The 27,955-nt window shown below is 39.6% G+C and overlaps 2 protein-coding genes across 4 annotated transcripts in view; one reads left to right on the forward strand and one right to left on the reverse strand.

Moving 5' to 3' along the window:
* The window catches only part of ARG2 (arginase 2), a 30,313-nt gene extending 29,557 nt beyond the window's left edge, over positions 1-756 (forward strand). For both annotated transcript variants that reach the window (XM_011232124.3, XM_002925099.4), the window contains exon 8: positions 274-756. In XM_011232124.3, coding sequence (XP_011230426.1) covers positions 274-479 — 206 coding nt within the window. In that variant the 3' untranslated portion in view covers positions 480-756. The remainder of the gene's footprint in view (positions 1-273) is intronic.
* VTI1B (vesicle transport through interaction with t-SNAREs 1B) lies at positions 711-27,856 on the reverse strand. 2 transcript variants are annotated; one of them, XM_002925100.4, is made up of 6 exons: positions 27,582-27,851; positions 8,187-8,245; positions 6,326-6,517; positions 3,967-4,140; positions 2,496-2,557; positions 711-1,038 (listed from the first exon to the last, which is right to left on the reverse strand). In XM_002925100.4, exons 1-6 carry the CDS (start codon positions 27,694-27,696, stop codon positions 942-944), a joined length of 699 nt encoding a protein of 232 aa, XP_002925146.1. In that variant the 5' UTR covers positions 27,697-27,851; the 3' UTR covers positions 711-941. The 2 variants fall into 2 exon arrangements, with proteins under 2 accessions (XP_002925146.1, XP_011230427.1); XM_011232125.3 differs by lacking the exon at positions 2,496-2,557 and having other exon boundaries at positions 27,582-27,856.
* Positions 27,857-27,955: the final 99 nt, after the last annotated feature.

A 27,955-nucleotide genomic window follows, 5' to 3' on the forward strand; every position in this document is an offset into this window, starting at 1 on the left:
CCATAAGCTCTTTCCTTATCCAGAAAGCCTGACAGCTATGCCTATTAAGTTAGTTGAACAGGGATGATAAATTTTAATCCTACTCTAGTATACAGTGTTTGAATTTAAATTCATGCCCAAGAAGATGAGGTAGGTATAAGGGGCTTCCTGACAGTGGGTAATTTTAATAGAAAATGACTTTTTACCTTGGCTTGTCCTGTCTAGTAGGATGACCCTCACTGAAAGTAGCAGCTAGGGTATCTTCTGAGGTTTTGTCATACTTTGTTCTTTCAGGGTTGCTGTCAGCACTGGACCTCGTTGAAGTCAATCCTCAGTTGGCTGCTTCAGAGGAAGAGGCCAAGGCTACAGCTAGCCTGGCAGTGGATGTGATTGCTTCAAGTTTTGGTCAGACAAGGGAGGGAGGGCACATTGTCTATGACCAACTTCCTACTCCCAGTTCACCAGATGAATCAGAAAGGGAAGAACGTGCAAGAATTTAGGAAATTTTGTGTGCTAACACGTTTGTCACAAAGGACATTCCAGAATTATGAGGCATTTGAGGAGACACATACTAAATGGTCGTCTGGGTCAATATTGCCTTAATGAGAACATCTGCGCATTCTCACAATTGTAAAGTTTCCTTTCCCTCTCCATTTTGGTGACCAATACTGTAAATTTGTGGGGTTTTTTTTTTTCCAGTTCACAGGATATTAATATGTTGGAATACTATGTAAATTTAAAGAAGTCATAAACAGCATTTATTACGTTGGTATATCATACTGGTCTCGTTGCTTTTCCTTCACAGTTATGTGGTTCTGTCTTCCCTCCCTCCTCCCACAGTCTGGTTACACAGTGCATCTTCGAAACATTACCTCACAGCAGCGCTATGCTTATTCCCCATCTCTAACACCATTCATTCACAGGGTCCACGTTCTGGTCCACAAACCCTTCCTTCTAGACGTTTAATGCTTGTGAAAGAATTTGTAATAAACCAGGCCCCCCAGGATGGCCAGCTCCAGTAAGATGACAATGGAAAGTAGCAGCTTGTTGGTTGTCACTCTACAAAAAGAAGCAAAGCAGGAACCAGTCAGAAGTCTGGATGACCTTACTTCTTTCCATTCTTAATGCTCAGGGGTTTGACCCCCGTGGCCTAGGCTGGATACTGTGAGGCAGATTGAATTTTTTTTTTTTTTTTGATCACATAGCCACTCAGCAGTAAGTATATATAAGGTTCATTTAGCTGGTAAGTGACAACTTGAAAAATTTTCAATTTTAACTTAAGAATAACACTACCTCACAGAAATCTTGACGACTGGGACAATAGATACCAACACATAAAAATGGTTTCTTGATTTTAAAATGTCTTCAAATAGTAAATTCCTCACTTTAAAAATAGCTTTACTAGGGGCACCTGGCTGGTTCAGTTGGAAGAGCATGCAACTGTTGATCTCAGGGTCGTGAGCTTGAGCCCCACACTGGCTCTAGAGATTACTTAGATAAAACTTAAAATCTCATTTTTCATATTTAATATACATTTTTATAAATGGCTTCTCCTGGAAAAGCTTTTTTTTGTTGGGTTTTTTTTTTTTTTTTTTTGGTTTGTTTTTTTTAAAGTAGGCTCCACACCCAACACGGGGCCCGAACTCACAACCCCAGGATCAAGAGTTGCATGTTCTACCAAGGGAGCCAGCCAGGTGCCCTGAAAAATACCATTTCTGAAATCACTGAATCCTATTTGAAAACAGAAATATAATACCACTAATTACTCTTCCCTTATCATTCCAAAAGGATATATCTTTATAAAGGTAGTATAAGAGCTTCAAAAATTTACTTTTTGTTAACATGAGAACCAGAGATTGGATTCTTTACGTTAACTCTAAATTGAAGGCTTCCTCTTGTTTGACAAGGCATTTACCATTGTTTAGGAAAATTTCCCTCCCTTACTAGTTCCATGGCTCGGTTATAGTTTTGTTTTGTGCATACTACCCACTTTAGGGTTTTTTTTTTTTAAAGTCAACTTTTTTGCTAACAGGACAGAACTCCCTGATAAGGGGCTGACTCCCATGAAGGACAAGTAGAGCCAAAAGCAAGTACTAAGCAGCAGCAGTAAAAAGTTTTCTAATCAAATTATTTATACAAATATATTTGTATAAATATTCCCATGTGCTCTGAAAACTGTAAGCTGGGATTAAGAGTGGACAAATTTCCCACTGTTCCAAGTCAGAGCAGCATATACTTTTATTTTTTAAAACAGAGCACAAGTGGGGTGTGAAGCAGACTCCCTGGGTCGATTCCTGCTCGATCCCAGGACCTTGACCTAAGTAGAAGGCAGACGCTTAACCGACTGAGGCACCCAGGTGCCCCAGAGCAGCAAATACTTTTAACAAATGATTCTGTCCTGGGATATTTAACTAGACAAGGTAATACTTTCTTCTTTTTGCTTTATCAGGACCTCTGTAAGTCCTGTTTAATGTCTTAGTCACAAAATTTCTCTTAACTCTATTTTTAAAACTTACTTTCTGGACATTGAACGGAGAATCTTTCGACTTTTGCTCAAGTTTTCACTTGTGTTTACCAGCTGAGAAGAGAAAATAGCAATTATTTCCCCCTTCTAAAAGTACATACTGTAGAACTTGAACATTCCTAAACTGACAGTGGGCATTAAAGGGTGTGTGCTGAAAAAAGTTACGATGGAGTCATCAAACCAACGTGAATGATGGCCTCTGAGTATACAGGACAAGATCCTTTAGTACTTGACAAGTAGGCTTAGGAATTATTATATCCCAGGCTTACTGTGCAGAACTCCTGGGACCAAACTGATCCTTCACCTTAGCTACTCAAAACAGAAAGAGGCTTCAAGTGTACCTTGCCAGTAACTGTGAGGCAACTTCAGATTTGAATTTCATCAGCCAAACTCCAGGGGAGCCTCTTGAGATTTTATTTTTGTTGGCTGGTGGATTACCACTTTTGGGATCTGGTTCTTTTTTCTTTACCCCTCTTACACACTGAATTGCGAGTCATTCTTTTAAAAGCTTTTTAAAAAATTACTTTTTGGTTGCCTGTAATATCTAGGGGATATTTCAACAGATGCCACCTACCATCTGTTCCCATTCCCCTGTGGCCATAAGTAAGTTGATCTCTCAGCTCATTCCTTGGCTTTTAAATTCAACCAATCCACCTGATGTGTTCAAAAGTCAAAAACCACACAGTCGGTAAGCAAGTTGCCTTCTCCACAGTTTACCTTGAATTTAGTAGTTGTGAATTTTTAAAGAATGAAGAATTGCAGCTCTTTAGATATATGAGAAAATCTCCAATCCCCACATGGAGGAAGTCAACCAAGTCTTATAGCTAGTATCTGTTGTTCAAATTGTATTTGCCTCATAACGTTAATAGTATTCTATTGGCAAATTGTACTATTTTTAAAATTCCTATGCAGGTATATGGAAAGGGAGAAATGTGTTTTTCAGAGGCCTTAATAGAGTCATTTGGCCTAAGTTATTTCCCATTTTCTTCCCACAGTGATCTAGCTTACCTTGGGTAACAAAAGAGTTATAGTCCAGGAGTGAACCTCTAAATCGTCAGCAGTACTATTTTACAACCTGTGGAAAATAGCCTTGGCTCTAAAGGACAAAAAAAACTAGGACTGTTTAAGTAAATGGTGCTCTTATAAGAACAGCATAATATCCTACTTGATATGAAAAAAAATCTCGGGTTGGTAATCTAGGAATTAAAGGATGGAGTGGCTACAATCTTCCACAAATGCAGAAACTGGGTTTCTTCAGTCCTTCCTTTTTTTTTTTTTTTTTGGCCTGTATGACCTCTAAATCCAACTGGTAAAGTTACTTTCAAGAGAAATCTCTCAGCTGAGAAAAGTTTAAGCATCTAAGGGGTCCTAACCCTGAATTTTGAACTGCTGTAGTTTCTGGCCGTGGCAAGGCATCAGTATATAAGCGGCCCACCTACTTCCCCCTATCCGCTCAGACTTACTCTACTCTTCGTACGTTCCAACTGGTCACGTTGCTCCCCCAGCTCTTCTATGATTTCTGAACCGATCTGGTCAGTCTCTGTGGCAATCCGGTGAGAACGCTCAATACTCTGGGTGGCCCGGTTCAGGCTGTCAGTGCCTTGCAGAAGCAATGACCTTTGAGACTGTAGCCGGTTCTAACAGGAGCGTGGAAGGGAAATATTAGACATCTTCCATTATAAATTCATTGCCAGCACATTCCCTGTGACCCTCCCGATGTAAGAAGGGATACACAGTGTGTGCAGTAATTTTCATTACTTTTAAGACTTTGAAGATGCTAACCAGCTATAAGATTAGAATTACCAATACAAGATCGCAGACCTCTTATGCCACTGCCTGGTATACTTCAGTGAGACAAGAGAATTAAAAACGTCAGAGCACTTGCCCTGTGTTCTTAATGAATTTGAACTGATTCCATGTGCTTTCTGAACTAACAACTTCTGAGGCAGTGGCCCAGATCTGGGGTGCAGGAGCTACCCGAATATGCATTTAGCCTACAAATGTTGACAGGGCAACAAACCAACCAACTAAACTCCACAGTCTAGATTACTTCACTGAAGACTTCCACCTGATTGGTACTGAGGATTGAGGGACCCTGACATGAATAAGCTATTCATTTGCAGCACATCCAGAAATCACTTAGAAGTCTGAAACACTATCACATTTTGGAAAACACTTAAGTGGTTACAGTCTTGGAAACCCAAAAAGAATTTCACCTCAGGCCAAACAAAACTCTGAAGTTGCCACACTGGTGACTGCTCTCAGGGGCCAAGTAAGCTGCCCTAATTTCCCAAGTGCCCTAATTTTCTAAATCCCTGCCAAAGTTTTACTTCACCTATAATCCCAAGCACTTCTGTGATGACGGAAGTAGCCTTTGTCAGCCAGAATTAACCACTGACAAGTGGGTACGGCTAAGTTTCGCTATTCAAAGCACTCACACACACACTCAGAAAGGGGTTGGTTCACAGGGCCTATTACCAAACCGGTGACTACTAGCACTAGATACCACCATCAAGAAACCAAAATATTGAGTTTCCAGGTAAGTAACAAGTCTTTTCATATATGGTATACAGACCAGTGGATGATGGAACCACTGAATGACACTGAAATAAACCAACCCTAGTTACTTTAGCTTAAAAGCAGCAGGAATAAGGCTTTTTAAAAATAAAAGACGGGGATTTTTTAACTGATTAGAGTGAAGAGCAGGAAAAGACCGTAAGATCATATATATCAACCCCAGGTTTGGAACATAATGCCACTGAAGGTGGTATGTATATCTAAACTGTCCTTATATTTCTGCAACTAGTAATTTTAAAGCAAATTATGGTTTGGCTTTACCTCCCCTTTTTTGTTTTTGTTGATTTTTGGTAACAAATACTCGAAGTCACTTTATACCTCTCATCTTACTTGAACAAGCTTCACCTGCCTGCCTTTTCCCAGTTTCTCTCCACAACTGAATTTTGAAAAGTTTATATCATTCTCTCTAGTTTTGACATCAGCAATGTCAGGCCAGTATCATCTGAATGTCTTTTGAACCATAATCAGGATGCATCATGAAACAGGATGGTTTAACACTGCACTACTAGCCTTTCTACATACATGAGTCCATACTTGTGGGCTCCTGTCCATTTCTCTCCCACGCTACTTGCCGGGCCACTTGCCAGGCCATTTCTACTTTGTACGGTGGAATATAATACCAAATGCAACACATTACGTTTAATCTTTGTGAACTTGTATTCCTTTATCCAGCTTCCCTAGATAGTTTCAGAATATAGATTTTCAATTCTGTCAGTCTAATTTTTATAAATCAGAATACTGGAGTCTAGAAAGGCAGTCTGGCTAACTTTCCATTACAATAGAGTGAGCCGTTAGGTCCCTCCTGAGAAGCGTCCTGTCTTCTCTACTGTGTCTCCACTGTTGGACCATCTTAATATAAATGTAAAGGAAAGCTTGGGTTAATGTGTAACAATACCCTGGATAAATTAAAAACCTAACTGAATTTTTTGAGCATATGTGAAAAACTGGATCAATGGGTCAGAATACCAAGTCTGGGTTCAATAAGAACAGGTAACACTTGTATTCCTCCACTAAATACCAAGCACTATTTTATAAAAGATATAAAGAAATCTAAAGTAGCATTGTTTGGAAAGATCTGCATTAAATATAGTAGAGGTGGTTACCCAAGGGAAGAAGGGGAGTTGGCTGCAGGAAACAGGAGAGGAGAAGAGTCTACTGTGCGCTGATAACATAAACTGTACTCTACAACATGGCTAATTTTTGTGCCACAAGCCCTTAAGTAGAAAAAAAACAGCTGAAGCTTACCATATGCTCATTCTCTACAGCATATAAGCCATATTTCATGTCTCCTCGGCCCCCAGGTGTGGCTGTCAAAGGTGTGCTTCTCACTTCTCGATGGAGTTTGGCAAGGTCCTTCCGGTAGGTTCGAAGCTTAGACATCATAGGGTTACGGAAAGATAGAGGTGCATAACGTAGTTCTTCTTCCATCTCTGCCAGCTAGGAGGGTAGAAAGTAGTGAGCAGATGGGCTGGGTTTTTTTCCTCTCTCATCTGGGCATATGCCTAGCTTGGACTAATCAAACCACAGACAACTGCAAATAAGTACTCAACCACATGTTCCACGAAGGCAGGGATCACATGTGACACGCTGACCTTGTTTCTCTTAGTGCCTGCCACAGTGCCTAACATGCAGAGGACAGGCATTCAAAAAGTATGTGATGAGTAAGTGAAAAAAACCAACAAGCACCTTAGTTCCTATTAAACATTTTCATATACATTATCTTATTTAATCATTTAATCTTTCCTGTCCTGAATAAGGTAAGAGATGCTACTTTTATTTTCTATATAAGAATTGAAGAAATCTGCTCAAGATTACACAAATCTTCAAATTCTCTTTTCGGTATATCAAATTTTTCATCTGTTATGGTTCAAGTGCTATCATGAGCACTTAACTGATAGGGGTATGGCATCAAGATTCTTCCTTCCTCCTCTTTCTGAAAATCAGTCATTTGTCTCCATGTCCTAGATAACCAGGGGTCCAAATCAGATTTCCATTTTATTGGGTAAGTAAAATGTAACACCCAGACATGTCCATAAGAGGTCATGAATTATTTTCATCCGCCTGGGATGGCCAGAGTTGGATTGGTTAATTTTGCTAATGTCTTTGTAGAGGTCTTTTAAAACAGAAGGGAATGTGGCTACAACTGCTTCTGAGGTACATTTTTTTTGTGATTTAATAAGTTTAACAAAGAAGAATAGCTGATTTTAACGGCCAGCTTTTATTTTTGAGACAGAGAGAAACAGAATGCGGGGGAGAGGGAGAGAGAGAATCCCAAGCAGGCTCCATGCCCAGCACGAGCCAACTGGGACTCGATCCCATGACCCTGAGATCATGACCTGAGCTAAAATCAAGAGTCGGACACCCAACTCAGCCACCCAGGCACCCCAATAGCCAGCTTTTTAAATGAAATTTTATTTTTTATTTTTCTAAAGATTTTATTCATTTGAGAGAGAGGGAGAGAGAGAGAGAGAGAGAACACAAGCAGGAGGAGTGGCAGAGAGAGAGGGAGAAGCAGACTCCCCACTGAGCAGGGAGCCGGCATAGGGCTTGATTCCAGGACCCTGAGATCATGACCTGAGCCAAAGGCTGATGCTTAACTGCTTGAGTCACCCAGGTGCCCCCAATTTTATTTTTTTTTAAAGATTTATTTATTCATTTTAGAGAGCAGGTGTGGGGGGAGCAGAGGGAGAGAATCTTCAAGCAGACCCCCCACTGAGCGCGAGCCTGATGCAGTCCAATCCCATGATCCATGAGATCATGACCCCAAATGAAACCAAGAGTCAGATGCTTAACGACTGAGCCACCCACTTCCCCCTAAGTGAAATTTTAAAAGATCACCCACTTTAAGGTTTGAGAATGCCCTTACTACTCATATCAGGAATGTATTCTATCAAAGACTCAGTTTAAGAGAGTATCCAAGCTTTACCCATTTGTGTTTGTCGAACTCCCTCATCACTCACCCCATCAACTGCCCTCATTTAGTAAGAAATAATCAAAATCAAGATCAACAGACAGGAACAGTTAATCTGTGATCAGGTAATAAGCATTACTTCTGGAAAAGACTAACTCCAGGTAGAAGAAGCAAGGATTTGCTCCCTGTTCTCACCGTTTCATTTGCTTCCTGTTGCTTTTCATCAAAATCTCTGATCAGCTTCTTCTTCTCTTCTGGAAAAGACAGACAAGTTTCAAGTGCTCAGTCCTGTTTTCATATATTTGTAGAGGTCATTCCCTCTGCTTAGAATAAACTGCCCAACCCTCCCCTGATGGAGCTAGTCGTACTTAATCATCTCTAAAAAAAAAATGCTTTTTAACATTTTTTACTTTTTNGGGGGGAAGGGGGGAGGGGGGGAGAGATGGGGAGAGAGAGAGAGAGACTGACTCTTAAGCAGGTTCCACACCCAGCATGAGCATGATGTGGGGTGGATCCGGATCTCACAGTCCTGAGATCATGACCTGAGCCGAAATCACGAGTCAAATGCTTAACCAACTGAGCCACCCAGACACCCCTAAAAAGCATTTAGAAATGTACTGGAACTTGTTATCACAATGATGGGGGAGGGGAGAGGTGGGTATTATGAATGGCATTTAGTGCCCAGGGAACAAAAATATCCATGCTTGGGACACTCTTGTGTGACAATTATCTGCCCCAAAGGTCAGTATTATCCTACTAAGAAACACTACAGGTCTAAGTCAATCGCTGTCAATTGATTTTCCCCTAGAGGGGTCAGGAGCACCTTCATCAATAAGAATGTTTAGGAATGCTGACTCTGAAATCCCTGTCCCCACTTTTACCTCCACTGTGAAACACTTCTCCATATTAATCTTTATCCACTGCTTTTCTGCAAAACAAATTCAAAATTCACCTACTCTGCTTGCTAGGGAGAGTGCATGGTAGGGTATATATTTCTTGGCCATACCCACTCGCAGTAATATGTAAAACGATGCAAATACCACTGACTCACAGTGAGAAAGTCATTCCCCTTTCAATTCTGTTTCAATCGTTTTTGCATCTTGTCATTTTGTCTTTATATGCTTAACCAACTAGTATGTCTTTAATACTTAAAAATTATTAATTTCTTCTTTAAACAAAAATAGAATAGGCTTCAGCTGCCAAGCAGTAACATTTAACTAAAACGGCATTGTTTTGCCTTCACTGTATTTTGCTGATCGTTTAGATATAATTGAAAGATTTTCCACCTAACAGATTTATATATATATATATGTATACATGTATGTGTGTGTATATGTGTATATATGTGTGTACATGTATGTATATATGCGTATACACACACACACACACATATATATAAAATTCCATCCAAAAACAGTTCAATACACATTCCTTTCAAGTGCACATGGAATATTCTCCCCGATAGATCACACATTAGGCCACAAAACAACTCTCAATACATTTTAAAAAACTGAAATTGTATCACTCTTCTTTCCTTTTCTTTTTTTTTCTTTTTAAGATTTTATTTATTGGGGCGCCTGGGTGGCGCAGTCGTTAAGCGTCTGCCTTTGGTCAGGGTGTGATCCCAGAGCTCTGGGATCGAGCCCCACGTCAGGCTCCTCTGCTGAGAGCCTGCTTCTTCCTCTCCCACTCCCCCTGCTTGTGTTCCCTCTCTCCCTGTCTCTCTCTCTCTGTCAAATAAATAAATAAAATCTTAAAAAAAAAGATTTTATTTATTTATTTGACAGAGAGAGAGAGACAGCTAGAGAGGGAACACAAGCAGGGGGAGTGGGGGAGGGAGAAACAGGCTTCCTGCTGAGCAGGGAGCCCAATGCAGGGCTCGATCCCAGGACCCTGGGATCATGACCTAAGCTGAAGGCAGACGCTTAACCGACTGAGCCACCTAGGCGCCCTTCATTCATCTTTTCTGACACAATGTACGAAACCAGAAATCAATCACAGAAAAAATCTGGAAAGGACACTTATATGGAGGCCAAATAACATGCTACTAAACAATGAATGGGTCATGCAAGAAATCAAAAGAAGACATCAAAAAAATGAAGACACAAGCATTGGCGAGGATGTGGAGAAAAATGAACCCTCATGCACTGTTGGTGGGAATGCAAACTGGTGCAGCCACTGTGGAAAACAGTATGGAGCTTCCTCAAAAAGTTAAGGATAGAACTACCCTATGACCCAGGAAATCAACTACTATTTGCCCAAAGAAAACAGAAACACTGATTCAAAAAGATATATGCACCCCTATGTTTATTGCAGTGTTATTTACACTAGCCAGGAAACATGGACACAATCCAAGTGTCCATCTCAGATGAATGGATAAGATGTCACACATTCACTGGCATATTACTCAGCCATAAAAAAAAAGGAATGAAATCTTGCCATTTGCAACAACATGGATGGATCTAGAGGGTATAATGCTAAGTGAAATAAGTCAGTTGGAGAAAGATTTATACCGTATGATTTCACTCATATGTGGAAGAAACAAAAACAAACAGAAAAAAAGAGACAAACAGATGCTTAAATACAGAGAACAAACTGGTCATTTCCAGAGGGGAGGAAGAAGGGGGATAAGGAAAATAGGTGAAGGGGATTAGGAGTACACATCATGATGAGCAGTAAGTAATATATAGAATTGTTGAATCACTATACTGTACAGCTCAAACTAATACAACACTGTATGTTGACTATACTGGAATAAAAAAAAAATGCATGGAGACCAATGAAACACAATGGTAAAAACAGAGTTCTAAAAGGAAAGTTTATAGCAGTACAGGCCTACCTCAGGAAATAAGAAAACTCTCAAAGAAAAACCTAACGTTATACCTAAAGGAGCCAGGGAAAGAACAAAGTCCAAAGCCAGCAAAAGGAAGGAAATAATAAAGATTAGCACAGAAATAAATGAAATAGAGGTAAAAACAAACCCAAACAAAACCCCCAAAACAAGAAAGTGCCTTACACCCAAAGGAGCTAGAAAAAGAACAAGAAACAAAACCTAAAATCAGCAAAAGGAAGGAAATAATAAAGATTAGAGAAGAAATAAACGATATAGAAACAAAAACCAGATCAATGAAACCAGGAGCTGGTTCTATGAAAAAAAAAATCAATTAAACTGATAAACCTCTACCCAGACTTCACAAGACAAAAAGAGAAAGGACTTAAAATCCCAATGAGAGAGGCGAAAGAACAACCAACACCAGAGGTATACAATTATTAGAATATTATGAAAAACTGCATGCCAAAAAACTGTAAAACCTAAAAGAAATGGATAAATTCCTAGAAACATATAAATTACCAAAACTGAAACAGGAGGAAATAAAAAATTTGAACAGACTGATTACCAGCAAAGAAACTGAATCAGTAATCAGTAATCAACAAACTCCCAAAGAACAAAAGTCCAGGGCAAGATAGCTTCACAGGCGAATTCTACCTAACATTTACAGAATAGTTAATACTTATTCTTCTCAAACTATTCCAAAAAAATAGAAAAGGAAGGAATACTTCCAAATTCATTCTAATCCAGCATTACCCTCATATTTAAATCAGATAAGGACACAACAATTAAAAAAAACTATAGGCCAACTACAGGCCAATATCCCTGAAGAACATAGATGTAAAAATCCTCAACAAAATACTAGCAAACCAAATCTAACAACACATTTAAAAAGTTATTCACCACAATCAAGTGGGATTTATTCCAGGGATTCAAGGATGGTTCAATACCTGTAAAAGAATCGTGATATATTGCATCAATAAGAGAAAAGATTTAAAAAACCATATGATCACCACAGATGCAGAAAAAGCTTCTGACAAAGTACATCTGTTCATGATAAAAACTCTCAACAAAGTAGGTTTAGAGAGAACATACCTCAACATAATAAAGACCATATAAGAAAAACCCACAGCTAACATCAGACTTAATGGTGAAAACTGAGAGCTTTTCCTCCAAGATCAGGAACAAGACAAAGATGTCCACTCTTAGCACTTTTATTCAACAAAGTACTGGAAGTCTTAGTTGTAGGATTCAGACAAAATAAAATAAAAGCCATAAATATTGGTAGGGAAGAAGTAAAACATTCCCTATTTGCAGATGACATGATTCTAATATACAGAAAACCCTAAAGACTCCACCAAAAAACTACCAGAATAAATGAATTCAGTAAAGTCATAGGATACAAAATTAATACACAGAAGTCTGTTGCATTTCTATACACGAATAATGTAGCAGAAAGAGAAATTAAGAAAACAATCCCATTTACAATCACACCAAAAATGATAAAATACCTAGAAATAAACTTAACCAACAAGGTGAAGGACCTGTATTCTGACAACTATAAAACACTGATAAAAGAAACTGAACCTGACAGAAACAAATGGAAAGATATTCCATGCTTATGGATTGGAAGAACAAATATTGTTAAAATATCCATACTACCTAAAGCAATCTACAAATTTAATGCAGTCCCTATCAAAATACCAACAGCATTTTTCAAAAAACTAGAACAAATAACACTAAAATCTGTATAGAACCACAAAAGACCCTGAGTAGCCAAAGCAATCTTGAGAAAGAACAACAAAGCTGGAGGTATCACAATCCCAGATTTCAAGATATACTACAAAGCTATAGTAATAAAATAGTGTGGTACTGGCACAAAAATGGACACATAGATCAATGAAACAGAAGGAAGAAAGAACAAAAGACAAATCCGTGTTTATATGATCAATTAATCTACAACAAAGGAGGCATGTCTCTTCAACAAATGGTGCTGGGAAAACTAGAGAGCTACATGCAACTGAAACTGAACCCCTTTCCTACACCATACACATAAATAATAGATGAAGGCCTAAATGCGAGACCTGAAACTATGAAACTCCTAGAAGAAAACATAAGCATAATTTCTTTTACATCAGCCACAAAAACATTTTTCTAGTATGTTTTCTCAGGCAAGTGAAACAAAAGCAAAATGAAATTATTGGGACTAAAACAAAAGAAAAAGCTTTCACATAGCAAAGTAAACCATCAACAAAACAAAAAGGCAATCTACTGAATGGGAGAAGATATTTGCAAATGATATATCCAACAGGGGTTAACATCCAAACTATATAAAGAACTTAGAAAACTCAACACCAAAAAACCAAATAATTCAATTAAAAAATGGGCAGAGGATCTGAATAAACATTTTTCCAAAGAAGACCTACAGATGGCCAACAGACACATGAAAAGATACTCAACATCACTAATCATCAGGGATATGCAAATCAAAACCACAATGAGGTATCACCTTACACCTGTCAGAATGGCTAAAATGAAAAACACAAGAAACAAGTGTTGGCAAGGATGTGGAGAAATAGAAATCCTCATGAACTGTAGGTGGGAATGCAAACTGGCACAGCCCCTGTGGAAAACAGTATGGAGTTTCCCCAAAACATTTTCATAATCACCATATGATCCAGTAATTCCACTACTGGGTATATACCCAAAGACAACAAAAACACTAATTTGAACAGATATATGTGCCCCTGCATTTACTGTAATATTATTTACAATAACCAAGATATGGAAGCAACCCAAGTGTCCACCTATAGATAAATGGATTAAGATGTGGGGTGTGTGTTATATGTATATACAAAATGGAATATTATTCACCCATAAAAAGAAAAAAGAATGAGCTCTTAGCATTTGTGACAACATGGATGGATCCAGAGGGCATAATGTTAAGTGAAATAAGAAACCAAAAGACAAATATCATATGATTTTTTTTTAAGATTTTATTTATTTATTTGAGAGAGAGCTCACGAACAACAAGGAGGGAGGGTCGGGGGAAAGGAAAATCAGACTCCATGCTGAGCAAGGGGCGGGGGCTGGGGCTCAATCCCGGGACCCAGGGATCATGACCCAAGCCAAAGGCAGACGCTTAACCGACTGAGCCACCCAGGTACCCTCACAAATATGACTTTACTCATATTTTGGAATTTAAGAAACAAATGAACAAAATAAAAAAGAGACAAAGAAAAAGACCGGAGATTCTTAAATACAGAGAAGAAACTGATGGCTGCTAGAGGGGAGGGAGACAGGGGGATGGGTAAAATAGTTAAAGGGGATTAAGTGCTCTTGACAAGCACTGAATAACACACAGAATTACTGAATCATTATATTGTATACTAATACAACACTGTTATGTTAATTATACATCAAAAAAAAGCCAAAATAAAAATAAATTTTAAAAAACTAGGGTGCTTTCGTGGCTCCGTCAGTTAAGCGTCTGCCTTTGGCTCAGGTCATGATCCCGGGGTCCTGGGATCAAGCCTTGAGTTGGGCTCCCTGCTCAAAAGGGAGCCTGCTTCTCCCTCTCCCTCTACAGACCCCCTGCTTGTGCTCATGCTCTCTCTCTGTCCAATAAAATAAAAATCTTTTTAAAAAAATTAAGCTAAGTAGCAATAACTGGAGAATTGAAATTTATATAAACACTCAAATACTTCAAACTAAAAAAAAAGAATTTCCATTTAAAGTGGTAATGTAAAATTTCCTTTTAAAATAACTATATATTAAGTAAATGTATTTTATAAGTTGATATAGAGAAAACCATTAAGTAACAGCAAACATGGTACTTGGACAAGGCAAAAATGATGGAGTACTGGCATATCATCTGGAAAACATTTGTGTAAGAGGGAACCACTGGTGAGAAAAGGGGGTTAGATTCTGGACCTTTCCTTGGGGTTGACTCAACATGTAACCCTGGATAATAATTCATCTCTTTGGGACCTGACCTCCTTCCTTAGTTATAAAACAGGAGGCAGGTCATCCCTTCATATGTAACAAGCAAAAATTAGCCCTACTTATGAGCAGTTTGAGTTCTAAAAATGTGTGTATCCAAATGAATATTCTCTCTGAAAATCTACATATAATCAACCTACTTATTACCAAGAAGTTACCACTGCTTACATTGTTTTTTGAGTTCATCTTTTGGAATTACCTTTACAATCTAGGGATACAGTCATTTTTTTTTATTTTGGTAAAATTTATATTTTTGACCATTTTGCCCATGTTTAAGTATACAGCTAAGTGGCAGTAAGTACGTTCACACTGTTGTGCAAGCATCAACACTACCCTATCTCCAGAACCTTTTCGCCACCCAAACTGAAACTCCATACCCAATGAAAACTAATCCTCCACTTCCTATTCCCCCAGATTCTGGCAACCACCATTTTACTCTCTGTATCTATGAATTTGATTAGGGTGGGTATCTCCTAGAAGAGGAATCATAAAATATTTGTCCTTTTATGTCTGGCTTATTTCACTTAGCATGATGTCCTCAAGGTTCATCCATGCTGTATCATGTGTATGTGGACATGGTCTTTTAAAGCTATATTATTTTTCATTCATTGTGACTCCTAAATACAAGCCAGCACTTCATCAACTGAAAAAAGAGCAAATTTATTCAATGCCAAAGAAAACAGCTGAGTTGGGCTTATGGAGGGATGGCATGTGGGTATTCAATATGCTGTTCTCAGATTTTCTTGCCTAATTTTCTTTACCCTGGTTTTCATCTTTGCATCAGAATGCAATCCCATATAAGATGTAATACACTGTAATGCTTTATATGGATTTACATTTTGTTAATTACAACAGCATCTATCATGCCAGTTGTCTGCTGCTTTCTAGGTGATCATGACCCACTCTGGATGTGTACATTCTATATTTGCAACTTGAGATCAAGCTCCTCCAGAAGAGGGAATTACTTTTTCTTTTATAAATCCCATAGCTTCTAGAACTCTAAACCTGATAGGGTGTTCCTTTGATGCTACCACTGCCCCCAAGAGCAAATGACAATGCACCCTTTACTATATACCTCCTTCATTGTTATGTGACATTCCCTTAATACACACAAGACACTCCAAGTGAACTATTTCTCACTCCACACCACTCACAAAACCGAGGGTTTTTGTTTTAAATGGGAGAAAGTGACCATGACAAATGAGCTGCATCTTGACCATCCATGATGTAACTGAAGCACAAGAGCAGCTGTCATTATCCCTGACTAGTGTTTTCAGCCATGAGCAGTGAAATAATATCTGCAGTCAAGAATGACTACTTCCATGGAGAGATATCATGTTACTCTGTAATAATCTGTCACTGAGTGTCACCATTCTTCCGAATAGGCACATCTCCACACTCAAAACACGCTCAAGAAATATTCTACCTATTCTAGCTTTGATTTTGCTACAACTGTTGGTCATAAAGTTTCCTTCTTTAGTCCTCCTTTGCTGAAGATAGGAAAATCTGCATTTTTAAGAGGCTAACTCTAGAACGATTCAAAGAATGTGGTTACGTAAATAAGAGTAGGGGGCAAAGAACGGCTCACAGAATCTTGATCCTTTCACTAACTTCTCTCCGTGATTCTGTTACTCAGTTGTTTTGGAATGGCGATACTCTACTCTCTACCTAATTTCATAAGGCATACCTTCTCTTAGGAGTGCTCTACAGGCTGTATACTTTTAAAAGAAATATGCTCCCTTTGAAAACAATTTTAAGAATTTCACATTATGAGATCCTTTATGGAATCCTAAGGTTTAAAAAAAAAAGCCTCTGAAATTCTTCCTTCTGATGATGAAGCCAGGCAGGAAGATATTTAAAGGTTCAAAAGAGGCTGAACTCTACCCAACTGAGAGGTATCAGTAGGTGCTGCTGCTTCTTTTTTTTTTTTTGTTAAAGATATTATTTATTTATTTGACAGAGAGAGACAGCCAGCGAGAGAGGGAACACAAGCAGGGGGAGCGGGAGAGGAAGAAGCAGGCTCCCAGCGGAGGAGCCTGACATGGGGCTCCATCCCAGAACTCCGGGATCACGCCCTGAGCCGAAGGCAGACGCTTAATGACTAAGCCACCCAGACGCCCCAGTAGGTGCTTCTTTATACTTTAGTCTCAGAATTGTGAAACTGATGAATGTTAAGAGTGGAAATGGATCTCAGAGATGATCTAATGGAACCTTCTCATTTTAGTTGAGGAAACTAGAGCCTGGAGAAACTGCCTTTCTCAAGGTCACAGAAGGAGCAAATGTGTGGTGATAACTAGTTCTACAATGCAAGTCTCCTGACTCCCGACCCAAGGCTTCTGTACATTATAGCACTGAGGGGCATTTTTGTGCTCAGGGAATAGCCGTCAGCAACAGGTAAAATCTGTACAGACCTTTTAATTTTTTAATTAAAGTTAACACCACAGTTAACTACAAAACTGCATAACTGTGTACTGAGTAGAATGGGCACCAAAAATAAGAGTGAGCCATTTCAAACACTATCCCCCACCCCATATGCCTTCCCAAATCAGTCCCATGTAAGTGACTCACTCTGAGACTAACTGGTAAACTACGTGGATGGCGGCACCATGAAAGAGTCAGCTCTGAAATAGCTAGAGAAAGCCTACCTTAATGTTTAACTAAAGTGGCAGTCTCTCTTCCTTATGCGTGGTTTGATTTACCAACCCAAGAATGACTAACCTTGACCCATTAGAGCTATGGAAATAACTTCAGTTTCGCCAGGATCATGTAGTTAATTTGTTTTTGGCGCCCCACTGTGGCATTTCTAGGACCTACAGCCTCTATTTGTAGACCACAGTAGTTTACCTATCTCAAAGTATATGGAAGGTAAAAGCACAGGCGTACCCTGGAGATATTGTGGGTGTGGTTCCAGACCACCACAGTGAATAACACAATAAAGCAAGTCAAATGAATTTTTGGTTTCTCCATGCATATAAAAGCTATGTTTACACTATGCTGTACTCTATTAAGTGTGAGATAGCATTATGTCTAAAAAAATGTGCACACCTTAACTTACAAATACTTTACAGCTGAAAACACAGTTTCAGTGAGTCGCCATCTTTTCATTGGTAGAGGGTCTCGTCTGGATGCTGATGGCTGCTGACTCATCAGGGTGGTGGCTGTTGGCGGTCAGGGTGGCTGTGGCAATCTCTTAAAATAAGACAATGAAATTTGCTGCATCGATGGACTCCTCCTTTCATGAACAATTTCTCAGTAGCCTGTGAAGCTGTTTGATAGCATTTCACCCACGGCAGAACTTCTTTCAAAACTGGAGTCAATCACCTCATATCCTGCACTGCTTTATCAACTAAGTTCACGTAATATTCTAAATCGTTTGCTGTCATTTCAACAATCTTCACAGCATCTTCACCAGGAGTAGATTTCATCTCAAGAAACCACTTTCTTTGCTCATCCATAAGCCACTCCTCAGTTAAAGTCTGATCGGGGCAATTCATTCCCATCTTCAGGCTCCACTTCTCATTCCAGTTCTCCTGCTGGTTTCATCATATTTGCAGTTACGTACTCCACTGAAGTCTCGAACCCCTCAAAGTCAGTTAAAATCAACTTCTTCAAAACTCCCATTAAAGTTATTTTTACCTCTTCCTTTGAAACATGAATGTTCTTAATGGCATCAGGAATGGTGAATCCTTTCCAGAAGGTTTTCAATTTACTATGCTCAGATCTGTCAAAGGAATCATTACCTATGGCAGATATAGACTTATGGAACATATTTTTTTTTTAAAAGATTTATTTATTTATTTTGAGAGAGAGCAAGCGTGGGGGAGGGACGGGGAAACAGAGAATTTTTAAATATTTATTTATTTTTATTTAAATTCAGTTAACAGGGTGCTTGGGTGGCTCAGTTGGTTAAGCAACTGCCTTCAGCTCAGGTCATGATCCCAGAGTCCCAGGATCAAGTATCGCATCGGGCTCCCTGCTCAGCAGGGAGCCTGCTTCTCCCTCTGCCTCTTCCCTCTGCTCATGTTGTCTCTCTCAAATACATACATAAAATCTTTAAATTCAATTAACATATAATGTATTATTAGTTTCAGAGGTAGAGGTCAGTGATGCAACAGTCTTATATAATACCCAGTGCTCATTACATCACATGCCCTCCTTAATGTCCATCACCCAGTTACCCCATCCTATGCTAAGTGTCTGAGAAGAGAGAGAATTTTAAGCAGACTCTGCACTGAGCACAGAGACTGAAGCAGGGCTCGATCCCACAACCCTGAGATCACGACCTGAGCCAAAACCAAGAGTTGGATACTTAACCAACTGTGCCATCCAAGCACCCCTGTATTTCTTAAATAATAAGACTTGAAAATCAAAGTTTCTTCTTGATCCATGGGCGAAGAATGGATGTTGTGTTAGCAGGCATGGAAAACATTAATTTCATTATACTTCTCCATCAGAGAGCTCCTGGGTGACCATGTACACCATCAACGAGCAGTCATATTTTGAAAAGAGTCCATTCTTCTGAGCAGTAGGTCTCAACAGTAGGTTTAAAATATTCAGTAGGGGCGCCTGGGTGGCTCAGTCATTAGGCATCTGCCTTCGGCTCGGGGCGTGATCTCAGGTTCCTGGGATCGAGCCCCACATTGGGCTCCTCTGCTGGGAGCCTGCTTCTTCCTCTCCCACTCCCCCTGCCTGTGTTACCTCTCTCACTGGCTCTCTGTCAAATAAATAAATAAAATCTTTAAGCAAAAATAAATAAATAAAAATAAAATATTCAGTAAACCATGTTGTAGACAGATGTGCTGTCACCTAGGCTCTTGTCCCGCTCACAGAGCATGGGCAGAATAGATTTGGCATAATTCTTAAGGGCCCTAGGATTACTGGACTTGTCGATGAGCACTGGCTTCAACTTAAAGTCACCATCTACATTAGCCCCTAACAAGAGAGTCAGCCTGTCCTTTGAGGCTTTGAAGCCAGGCATTAACTTCTCCTCTTTAGGAGAAAAAAAAAAAAAAATCCTAGATGGCTATTTTGTCTACACTGAAAATCTGTTGTTTAGTGCAGCCACCTTCATTAATTATCTTAGCTAGATCTTCTGGATAACTTGCTGTAGCTTTTACATCAGCACGTGGGACTTCACCCTGCACTTTGATGTTATGGCGGTGGTTTCTTTCCTTAAACCTCATGAACCAACCCCTGCTAGTTTCAGACTTTTCTGCAGCTTCTTCACCTGTCTCAGCCTTCACAGAATTGAAGAGTTAGGGCCTTGCTCTGGATTAGGCTTTGACTTAAGATAAGGTTATGGCTAGTCTGATCTTAAAGCTGTTTTGCTTATCATTTGTGTGTTCACTGGAGCAGCACTTTTAATTTCCTTCAAAGCCTTTCCCTTTGCATTTACAACTTGGTTAACTCTTCGGTCAGGAGGCCCAGGTTTTTGGCCTATCTCAGCTTTCGATATGCCTTACTTACACTAAGCTTGATCATTTTGAGTTTTTGATTTAGAGTGAGAGATGTGCAACTCCTCTTTTCATTTGAACACTAAGAGGCCAGTGTAGGGTTATTAATTGGCTTAATTTAAGTTTGAAGTATTGTGAGAATGTGAGAGACATGAAGTGACCAAATGCGTTGGAATAATGGTGCTAATAAGTTTGCTCAATACAGGGTTGCTATAAATCTTCAGTTTGTAAAAAATGCAATATTTGAGAGGCACAATAAAGTGAAATGCAATAAAGTGAAGAGCAACAGAACAAAGTATGTATTAGATCTCTCTAAGCCTGTTTCCTTATCTGTAAGAAAGAAATATAACAGTACTGACCTTGTAGGGTTGTCTGAAAGGGTTAAAAGATAACACACATTAATAAGCACTTAGTAAATGCTAGGCATATTAAGAGTTTCATAAATAGTAACTACCATTAACTATCTGGGAGAGAACTAAGAGCAAAAACAAAATTCACCAAAAAATATGAAGAGTGTTAGAAAAACTAATTCTTCAGTCAATGAGTAACTGGTGTTTACCAACCAGTTGCATATGATTATCCATGGTGATTATTTTTGCTGGTTCCCAAAATAATGGGGTCCCGTGGACACATACTAAAATTTGAGTGAATTACAATGGAAAGCTTTCAATAATTTTACAACACTCGTTAATACATTTGGAGCTGCCTTCAGGTGCTATGAAACCAAAACACGATGATAGGCATTTATTGTATTATCTGGATAATAATTTACAGCATTCTGAAGTACTTCGAGAGACCTTGTCAGATGCTGCAAAACTAAAACTAGAAATTATGGCTGTGCTTAATATATTAAATGGATTAATAATTAATCACATACGCTAACAGACTGTCACTGCATACAAACGTCCCAAAAAGGGACACATTTCATCTGTTATCCTATCCTTTGTTTTAACAGGTGTAGATACCCATTTTAAAAGTGATGAAGAGGCATCTCAGTGGCACAGTCAGTTGGGCAAACTGACTCTTGGTTTCAGCTCAGGTCGTGATCTCCAGGTTTGTGGGATGGAGCCCCACCTTGGGCTCTGCGCTCAGTGCTGAGCTCAGCATGGAGTCTGCTTAATGTGTGCGTGCACATGGCATATTATACATAGAAAACCCTGAAAACTCCACCAAAAAAAAAGACTTAATAAACAAATTCAGTAAAGCTGGAGGATACAAAATCAATATACAAAAATTGATTGCATTTCTATACACTAATAATAAACTATCAAAAGGAGAAATTAAGAAAACAATGCCATTTACAATTGCAACAAAAAAAATAAGACACTAGGGAGCCTGGGTGGCTCAGTTGGTTAAGTGTCTGCCTTCGGCTTAGGTCATGATCCTGGAGTCCTGGGATGGAGACCTGCATCAGGCTCCCTGCTTAGTGGGGAGTCTGTCTGCCTCTCCCTCTCCCCCCGCTTTTGTTCTCTTGCTCACTCTCTCAAATAAATAAATAAATAAAATCTTAAAAAAAAAAAACACTAAATTTAACCAAGGAAGTTAAAGACATATACACTGAAAACTATAAGCCACTGATGAAACTGAAGACACAAATCAGTGGAAAGATATTCCATGCTAATAGGTTGGAAAAACGAGTACTGTTAAAAGGTGCATACTACCCAAAGCAATCTACAGACTCTGCAATCCCTATCAAAATTCCAACAGCATTTCTCACAGAAATAAAACAATAGATTCAAAAATTTTTATGGAACCACAAAAGACCCCAATTGGAACAAAGCTGGAAGTACCACGCTTCCTGATATTACAAAGGTATAGTAATCAGAACAGTATGGTACTGGCACAAAAACAGATGCAAAAATTCAATGAAACAGAATACAGAGCCCAGAAATAAACATACACACACATGGTCAATTAGCTTACAATAAAGGAGTCAAGAATATACAATGGGGAACTCTTAGGAAAACCCAGTCTTTCCCCCTCCTTTGTTTTTCTCTCCTGTATAGAGAAAAACCCAGTCCTTCCTCCTGTGTGTGTGTTTCTTGTGTTTCCCCTTTACTACTCATATAGAACACTTCACTTCTGGTCACCAAATGTATGGAAGTTTTTCTCCACACCAAACAATTCCCTGCAACACCAACTGGGTGTCCACGGTTCAACTCAATTCGGACACTATCTACATGAAGAAAGCAACAGATTCCACAGGTTAAGGGTGCAGTCTCATAAGACTGCCCCCCACTTCAAACACACACTTTAAATGTCAGTCACAAGTAGTAGGTTACCCACAACTTCTGTCCAATTTGGCTACAAATTGACGGTTCTTACGACTCTCTCCTCAGATTCAATTATCTTGTTAAATATGCTCACAGAATTCAGGGAAATGCTTACTTATATTTACCAACTTATTAAGGGTTATGACAAAGAATACAAATGAACAACAAGAGATACACAGGGTGAGGTCTGGGAGGGTCCTGAGTGCAGGAGCTTCTGTTCCTGTGGAGCTGGGGTACATCACCCTCCAGGTATGGATATGTTCACCCACCTGGAAGCTCCCCGAACCCCATATACTATAGGGATTTTATGAAGGCTTCCTCACATAGCCATGATCAATTAGTAACTCCATTTTCAGCTCCTCTTCCGTCTCTGGAGGACAAGGGGTAGGGCTAAAAATCCAAACTTCTGATCACTGGTTGGTCTTTCTGGTGACCAGTCCCCATCCAGGAAGCCATTCAGAGTCATCTTATTAGAACAAAAGATGCTCCTCGTGTTCTTATGACTTAGGAAATGACAAGGATTTTAGGAGCTCTGTGCAGGAACCAGGAACAGAGACCAATATATCTATATATATTTGTTACCTCACAGGAAAAGACAATCTCTTCAATAAACAATTTTGGGAAAACTTTATAGAAAAAATGCAAAAGAATGGAAATGGACCACTATCTTACACCATATACAAAACTTAACTCAAAATGGACCAAAGACTTGAATGTAAGATCTGAAACCATAAAACTAGAAGAAAACACAAGAGTTCCTTGACATCAGTCTTGGTGATGATTTTTGGATTTGACAACCAAAAGGTAACAAAAGCAAAAATAAACAAGTGGGACTACATCAAACTAAAAAGCTTTTGCACAGCAGAGGAAACCACCAACAAAATAAAAAGGCAATTTACCAAATCAGAGAAAAGATTTGCAAATCATATATCTGATAATGGATTAATATCCAAAATATATAAATAATTCATACAACTCAAGAGCAAAAAAACCTCAAACAATCTGATTAAAAAATGGGTGGAAGATCTGTATAGACATTTTTCCAAAGAAGTAATACAGATGGCCAACAGTACAAGAAAAGGTACTCAACATCATAATCATCAGGGAAATGCAAATCAAATCACGAGATATTAGCTCACACTTGTTAGAGGATGGCTTATCAAAAGACAAGAAATATCAAGTGTTAACAAAAGATGTGGAAAAAACAGAGCTGGTTTTTGCTTGGTTGCTTTCAAACTTGACATGAATCAGAAATCCCCTGGATGGATGTTAAAACAGACTGTTAAAACAGTTGGTAATTCAGTAAACTTTGGGTGGGGCCCAATATTTTGTATTTCTAAAGAGTTCCCAGATGATGCTGATGTTAGTGGTTCAGGGATCACACTTTGAACACCACTGCTCTAGTTGAAAGGAAGACAAATATTATACTATAAACTTCAGAAATAAAGTGTCTAGTATGTTAGAAGATAAGTGCTCTAGGAAAAAAGTGAAAGTAGAGCAACATAATAGCTGCATACAGAGCTGGTATTCTTATGTTTTAAATAACATATCCAATTTCCCAACAATAGTAACAATGGCTAATGGCTCTTGTCAGACAATATTCTAAGGGCTTTACATACATTAACCAATTTAATCCTCACAAAACAAAACCCTTATGAAATAAATACTATGATTTACCCCCATTTTGCAGAGAGAAACTAGTTAGGTTGAAGTAAGCTGTCCAAGGTCACACAGCTACTAAGAGATGGGGATGTGAACCCAGGCAGTCTGTTTCTAGAATCCTTGCTGTTAAATATTATAGTATACTGCCTCTCAATTCATGTAATATCTTCTTCATAAATGTTATTTTTAATGGCAAGAGAAGAAATATTTTGTCAGGCTAGACTGGATATACATTATGGTCTCTATTCTATAAGCACCCTGATGTTTTCATCTACAACCCAAATAAGGCTGTTTCTTTTATATTTATCATTCACTCAAATGACCAAGTGAGAAAATGCAGACACCCTTGAATCTCTCTCGCTCTCTCTCTCACCCCCCACGTCCAATCAGTTTGGTTAATCTCTGCCTCAGAAATTGGATTTAGCACTCTCTAGATTCCCATGTTACCCAGATAAATGCCACAAAGGCTCCTCACATGGTCCACTGTATCCAGAGCCTTATGCCTCTCCTTCATCCTCTATTCAGCCACCAGCATTCTCCTTCTAAAATAAAATCTGACTATATTAGTTAGCTGCTTAAAATTCTTTACTAATTCTTCATATCAAGCCCAAATGTCTTTCTTTTGTTCATACAGGTACTTTGTTTATCCACAACAATGATCACAATTATGTACAGAAAGATACTTGGGTAATTATTTACTTTTGACCTACAGTAAATGGTGAATATTTGATGGATGAAAGTTGAACAAATATTTGCTTTTTTCTCTTCTGCACTGAAAATTTCATAGAAGCAAAGACTATGTCTTTGACTACTGTATTTCTGCACCTAGCTCAGGGAACGCTAGGTAATAGATGCTCAATAAATATTTGACAGATAAATAACACCTTTTGTTGAGTACTTCTTATATGTCAAGTACCTTGTGAGAAACCCAAATGTCTTAATGAAACATACAGGTCCCTTCACAATCTGGCTGTGTCTCACTTTGCTCATCTACTATTATTCCCCCACACATACCCTAAGCTCTGGTCATGGTTTTGAGTATTCAACTTTCTATTCTGTTGTTACTTCTTTCCATTTCCTCTTTATCTGGCAAACTCCCATTTAACCCCTCATACTCAGTTCTCCTTTCTGCAAAGCCTCCCTCCCCCAACACCCAAGTAAGCCTTTTCTTTATGGTCTCAAAACTATCTTAGGACCAATCAAAACTTTGTTGTAAATTTGGTCCCATTTAAGGCAAGAACTCTTGAAACTCCTCAGGGCCCAGGACAGAGACTGATACATCATAATTCTGAAGTATTTATTGAAAACTGATTGAGTTCAATTACAGAGCATAAGTTAAATGCAAGAGCTGTGTTACGTACATTATTCAGAACCTAATAATTCATGAGGGAAATTAAAGCTCTGGAAAGCGTATGAAGTAATCTCAGAATTAGAAAAAAAGGATTCAGAGATGAGGCATTGTGTTTGCTCAGCTAAATTCAATTTATTCAACAAATACTTATTGACCAGTATGAACAAAGCACTGAGAAGAGACAGAAAGCTGTTGAAATTCTTACTGTAACCTAAAGATATGTGCACATTGTATTTACTTACCCATTAAACAACTAAGTCTGTTTCCAGCAACTATGAGTATTTTGCACTTGGGTAGATATTCGTACCTTTATAATTGTCCTCTTTGCAGCAATGAGGAGGTTAGGCAGATGATAAAGGTGAATATAACTCAGTTTTCTATTTTTCAAAATGGAATACCCTTTTGCACTATTTACCCTTCCAGAAATGAACACTGCAAAATTTAATTCAGCACTGAGCTAAGGAAGTGGTCTATTTTTCAACCATGTAAATCAGGTACCATCACTCTCTTGTTCAATACCCTGTAGGTGCATCCCATCACGTTTAGAAAAAAGTGTGAATCTTTCATTAGGGTCTACCGGCCACACGTGATCTGGCCCCGCCTACCTCTTTTTAGCCTCATCTGCTACCATCGTCTCCTTTGCTCATTTCACACTGGCCTCCTTGCTCTTTCTAGAACTACCAAGCTCATTTCTGCTTAAGGACCTCTGCAATGCTATTCTGTCCTCCCAAATTCTCACATGGTTTACTTTCTTGCTTCATTCAAGTCTTTGTTCAAATGCGACCTTCTCAAAGAAGCTTTTCATAGCCACCCTATTTAATATTAAAGTCCTCCCTTCCATTCCTTTGCCCTGCATTACTTTCCTTTTAATATTTACATATTATCATCTACCCACGAGAACAAGGATTTGTAAGTCTCCTCACTGCAATAATTTGCAATATTACCAGCATTCAGGAGAGTGCCTCGAACACAGTAGTCTCTCTCAATAAATACGTTTAACATGGGGCGCCTGGGTGGCACAGCGGTTAAGCGTCTGCCTTCGGCTCAGGGCGTGATCCCGGCGTTATGGGATCGAGCCCCACATCAGGCTCCTCTGCTGGAAGCCTGCTTCTTCCTCTCCCACTCCCCCTGCTTGTGTTCCCTCTCTCGCTGGCTGTCTCTGTCTCGGTCAAATAAATAAATAAAACCTTTAAAAATAAATAAATAAATACGTTTAACATTCTCTGGCATTCTCACCAGTCACTCAAGACACATGACCTCAGGAAACTCGTAGAGCAAACACTCAAGCTCTGACCCTTAAGTAAAAAACCACAAAACAAAGTCTTACCAGCCTTGACATCAAGATCTATTAGTTCTAAGTGACAAAGAACCTGACAGGTCTTCCTAGAGATTTAACTGGAAAACTAGCTTCTCCAGGAAATGCCTGCAGCAATCTGAATTTTGAAATCAAGGGACAGATAACAGTTTAAGCATAAAAGTTCATAAGGCGACCACACCTAAGCCCACAATCCTGATTTTAAAGACCACCTCCCCCCCCCGGCAACCTGATAATTTACCAACCCCAAAGTTATTTTTCCTTTGGCTTCTTAGCCCTTTTGGTGCTACGAATCCTTTGCCAGTCTGGTGAGAACTATCGACTTCTCTTGAAAATGCTTTTAATTGCATAAAACAAAATATACAGACAGTGATGAAGGAAACCAGTTTTACTGAAACACAGAGCAGCAGACTTAAGGGCTCCTATGCTCTTCTTGCCACGGTGAAAATGAGACAAGAAAATTTTGACGGCTACGGCAGGATCCAGAAGGAGACAACACTCCGAGGTTCATCCCCGAGCACCCTCAAGTGGCAGCAGGGAAATCCTGGGCGCCGAGACCCAGCCAACCCTAGGGGGCGTGTCTGAGAATGTGCATCGGAGGGGGAAGAGGGACCGGGTCCAGGAGAAAGTGGGGTGGGGGGGCTTTTATTCCCTGGGCTCCCGCGGGGCCGAGTTCCCCACGGCTCGTCCCGCCCTCGCCTCACCTGTCCCTGCCATCCCCAGGAGCCTTTCCGGCACCCCTCGCAGGTCTTCATGGAGGCCGCGGAAGATCTCGTGAAGTTTCTCGAAATGCTCTGAGGAGGCGGCGGAGGTGGCCATGGTGCAGGCCGCACTCCAGCACCGGCCACCGAGATTTGGGGCACTGGGCCCGCTCCTACGCCGGCGGTCAGCCTCCCAGCCCCGCAGGCATCACGGCAACCGCCGCCACCGCCGCCGGGCACTAGACGCTTCCGGGGCCGCGGCGGGGTCCTCCCGAGCCGGAACGCCCACCCCCTTCATTCCGTCACCGAGGGAGTGCCGGGCGCGAAAGCCTGACAGAAAGTCGGGTGGGCTGCCCGCTCGGGAGATTCCTGAGAGG

The sequence above is a fragment of the Ailuropoda melanoleuca genome, chromosome 14 (assembly GCF_002007445.2).
Source record: "Ailuropoda melanoleuca isolate Jingjing chromosome 14, ASM200744v2, whole genome shotgun sequence".
Taxonomy (NCBI): domain Eukaryota; kingdom Metazoa; phylum Chordata; class Mammalia; order Carnivora; family Ursidae; genus Ailuropoda; species Ailuropoda melanoleuca.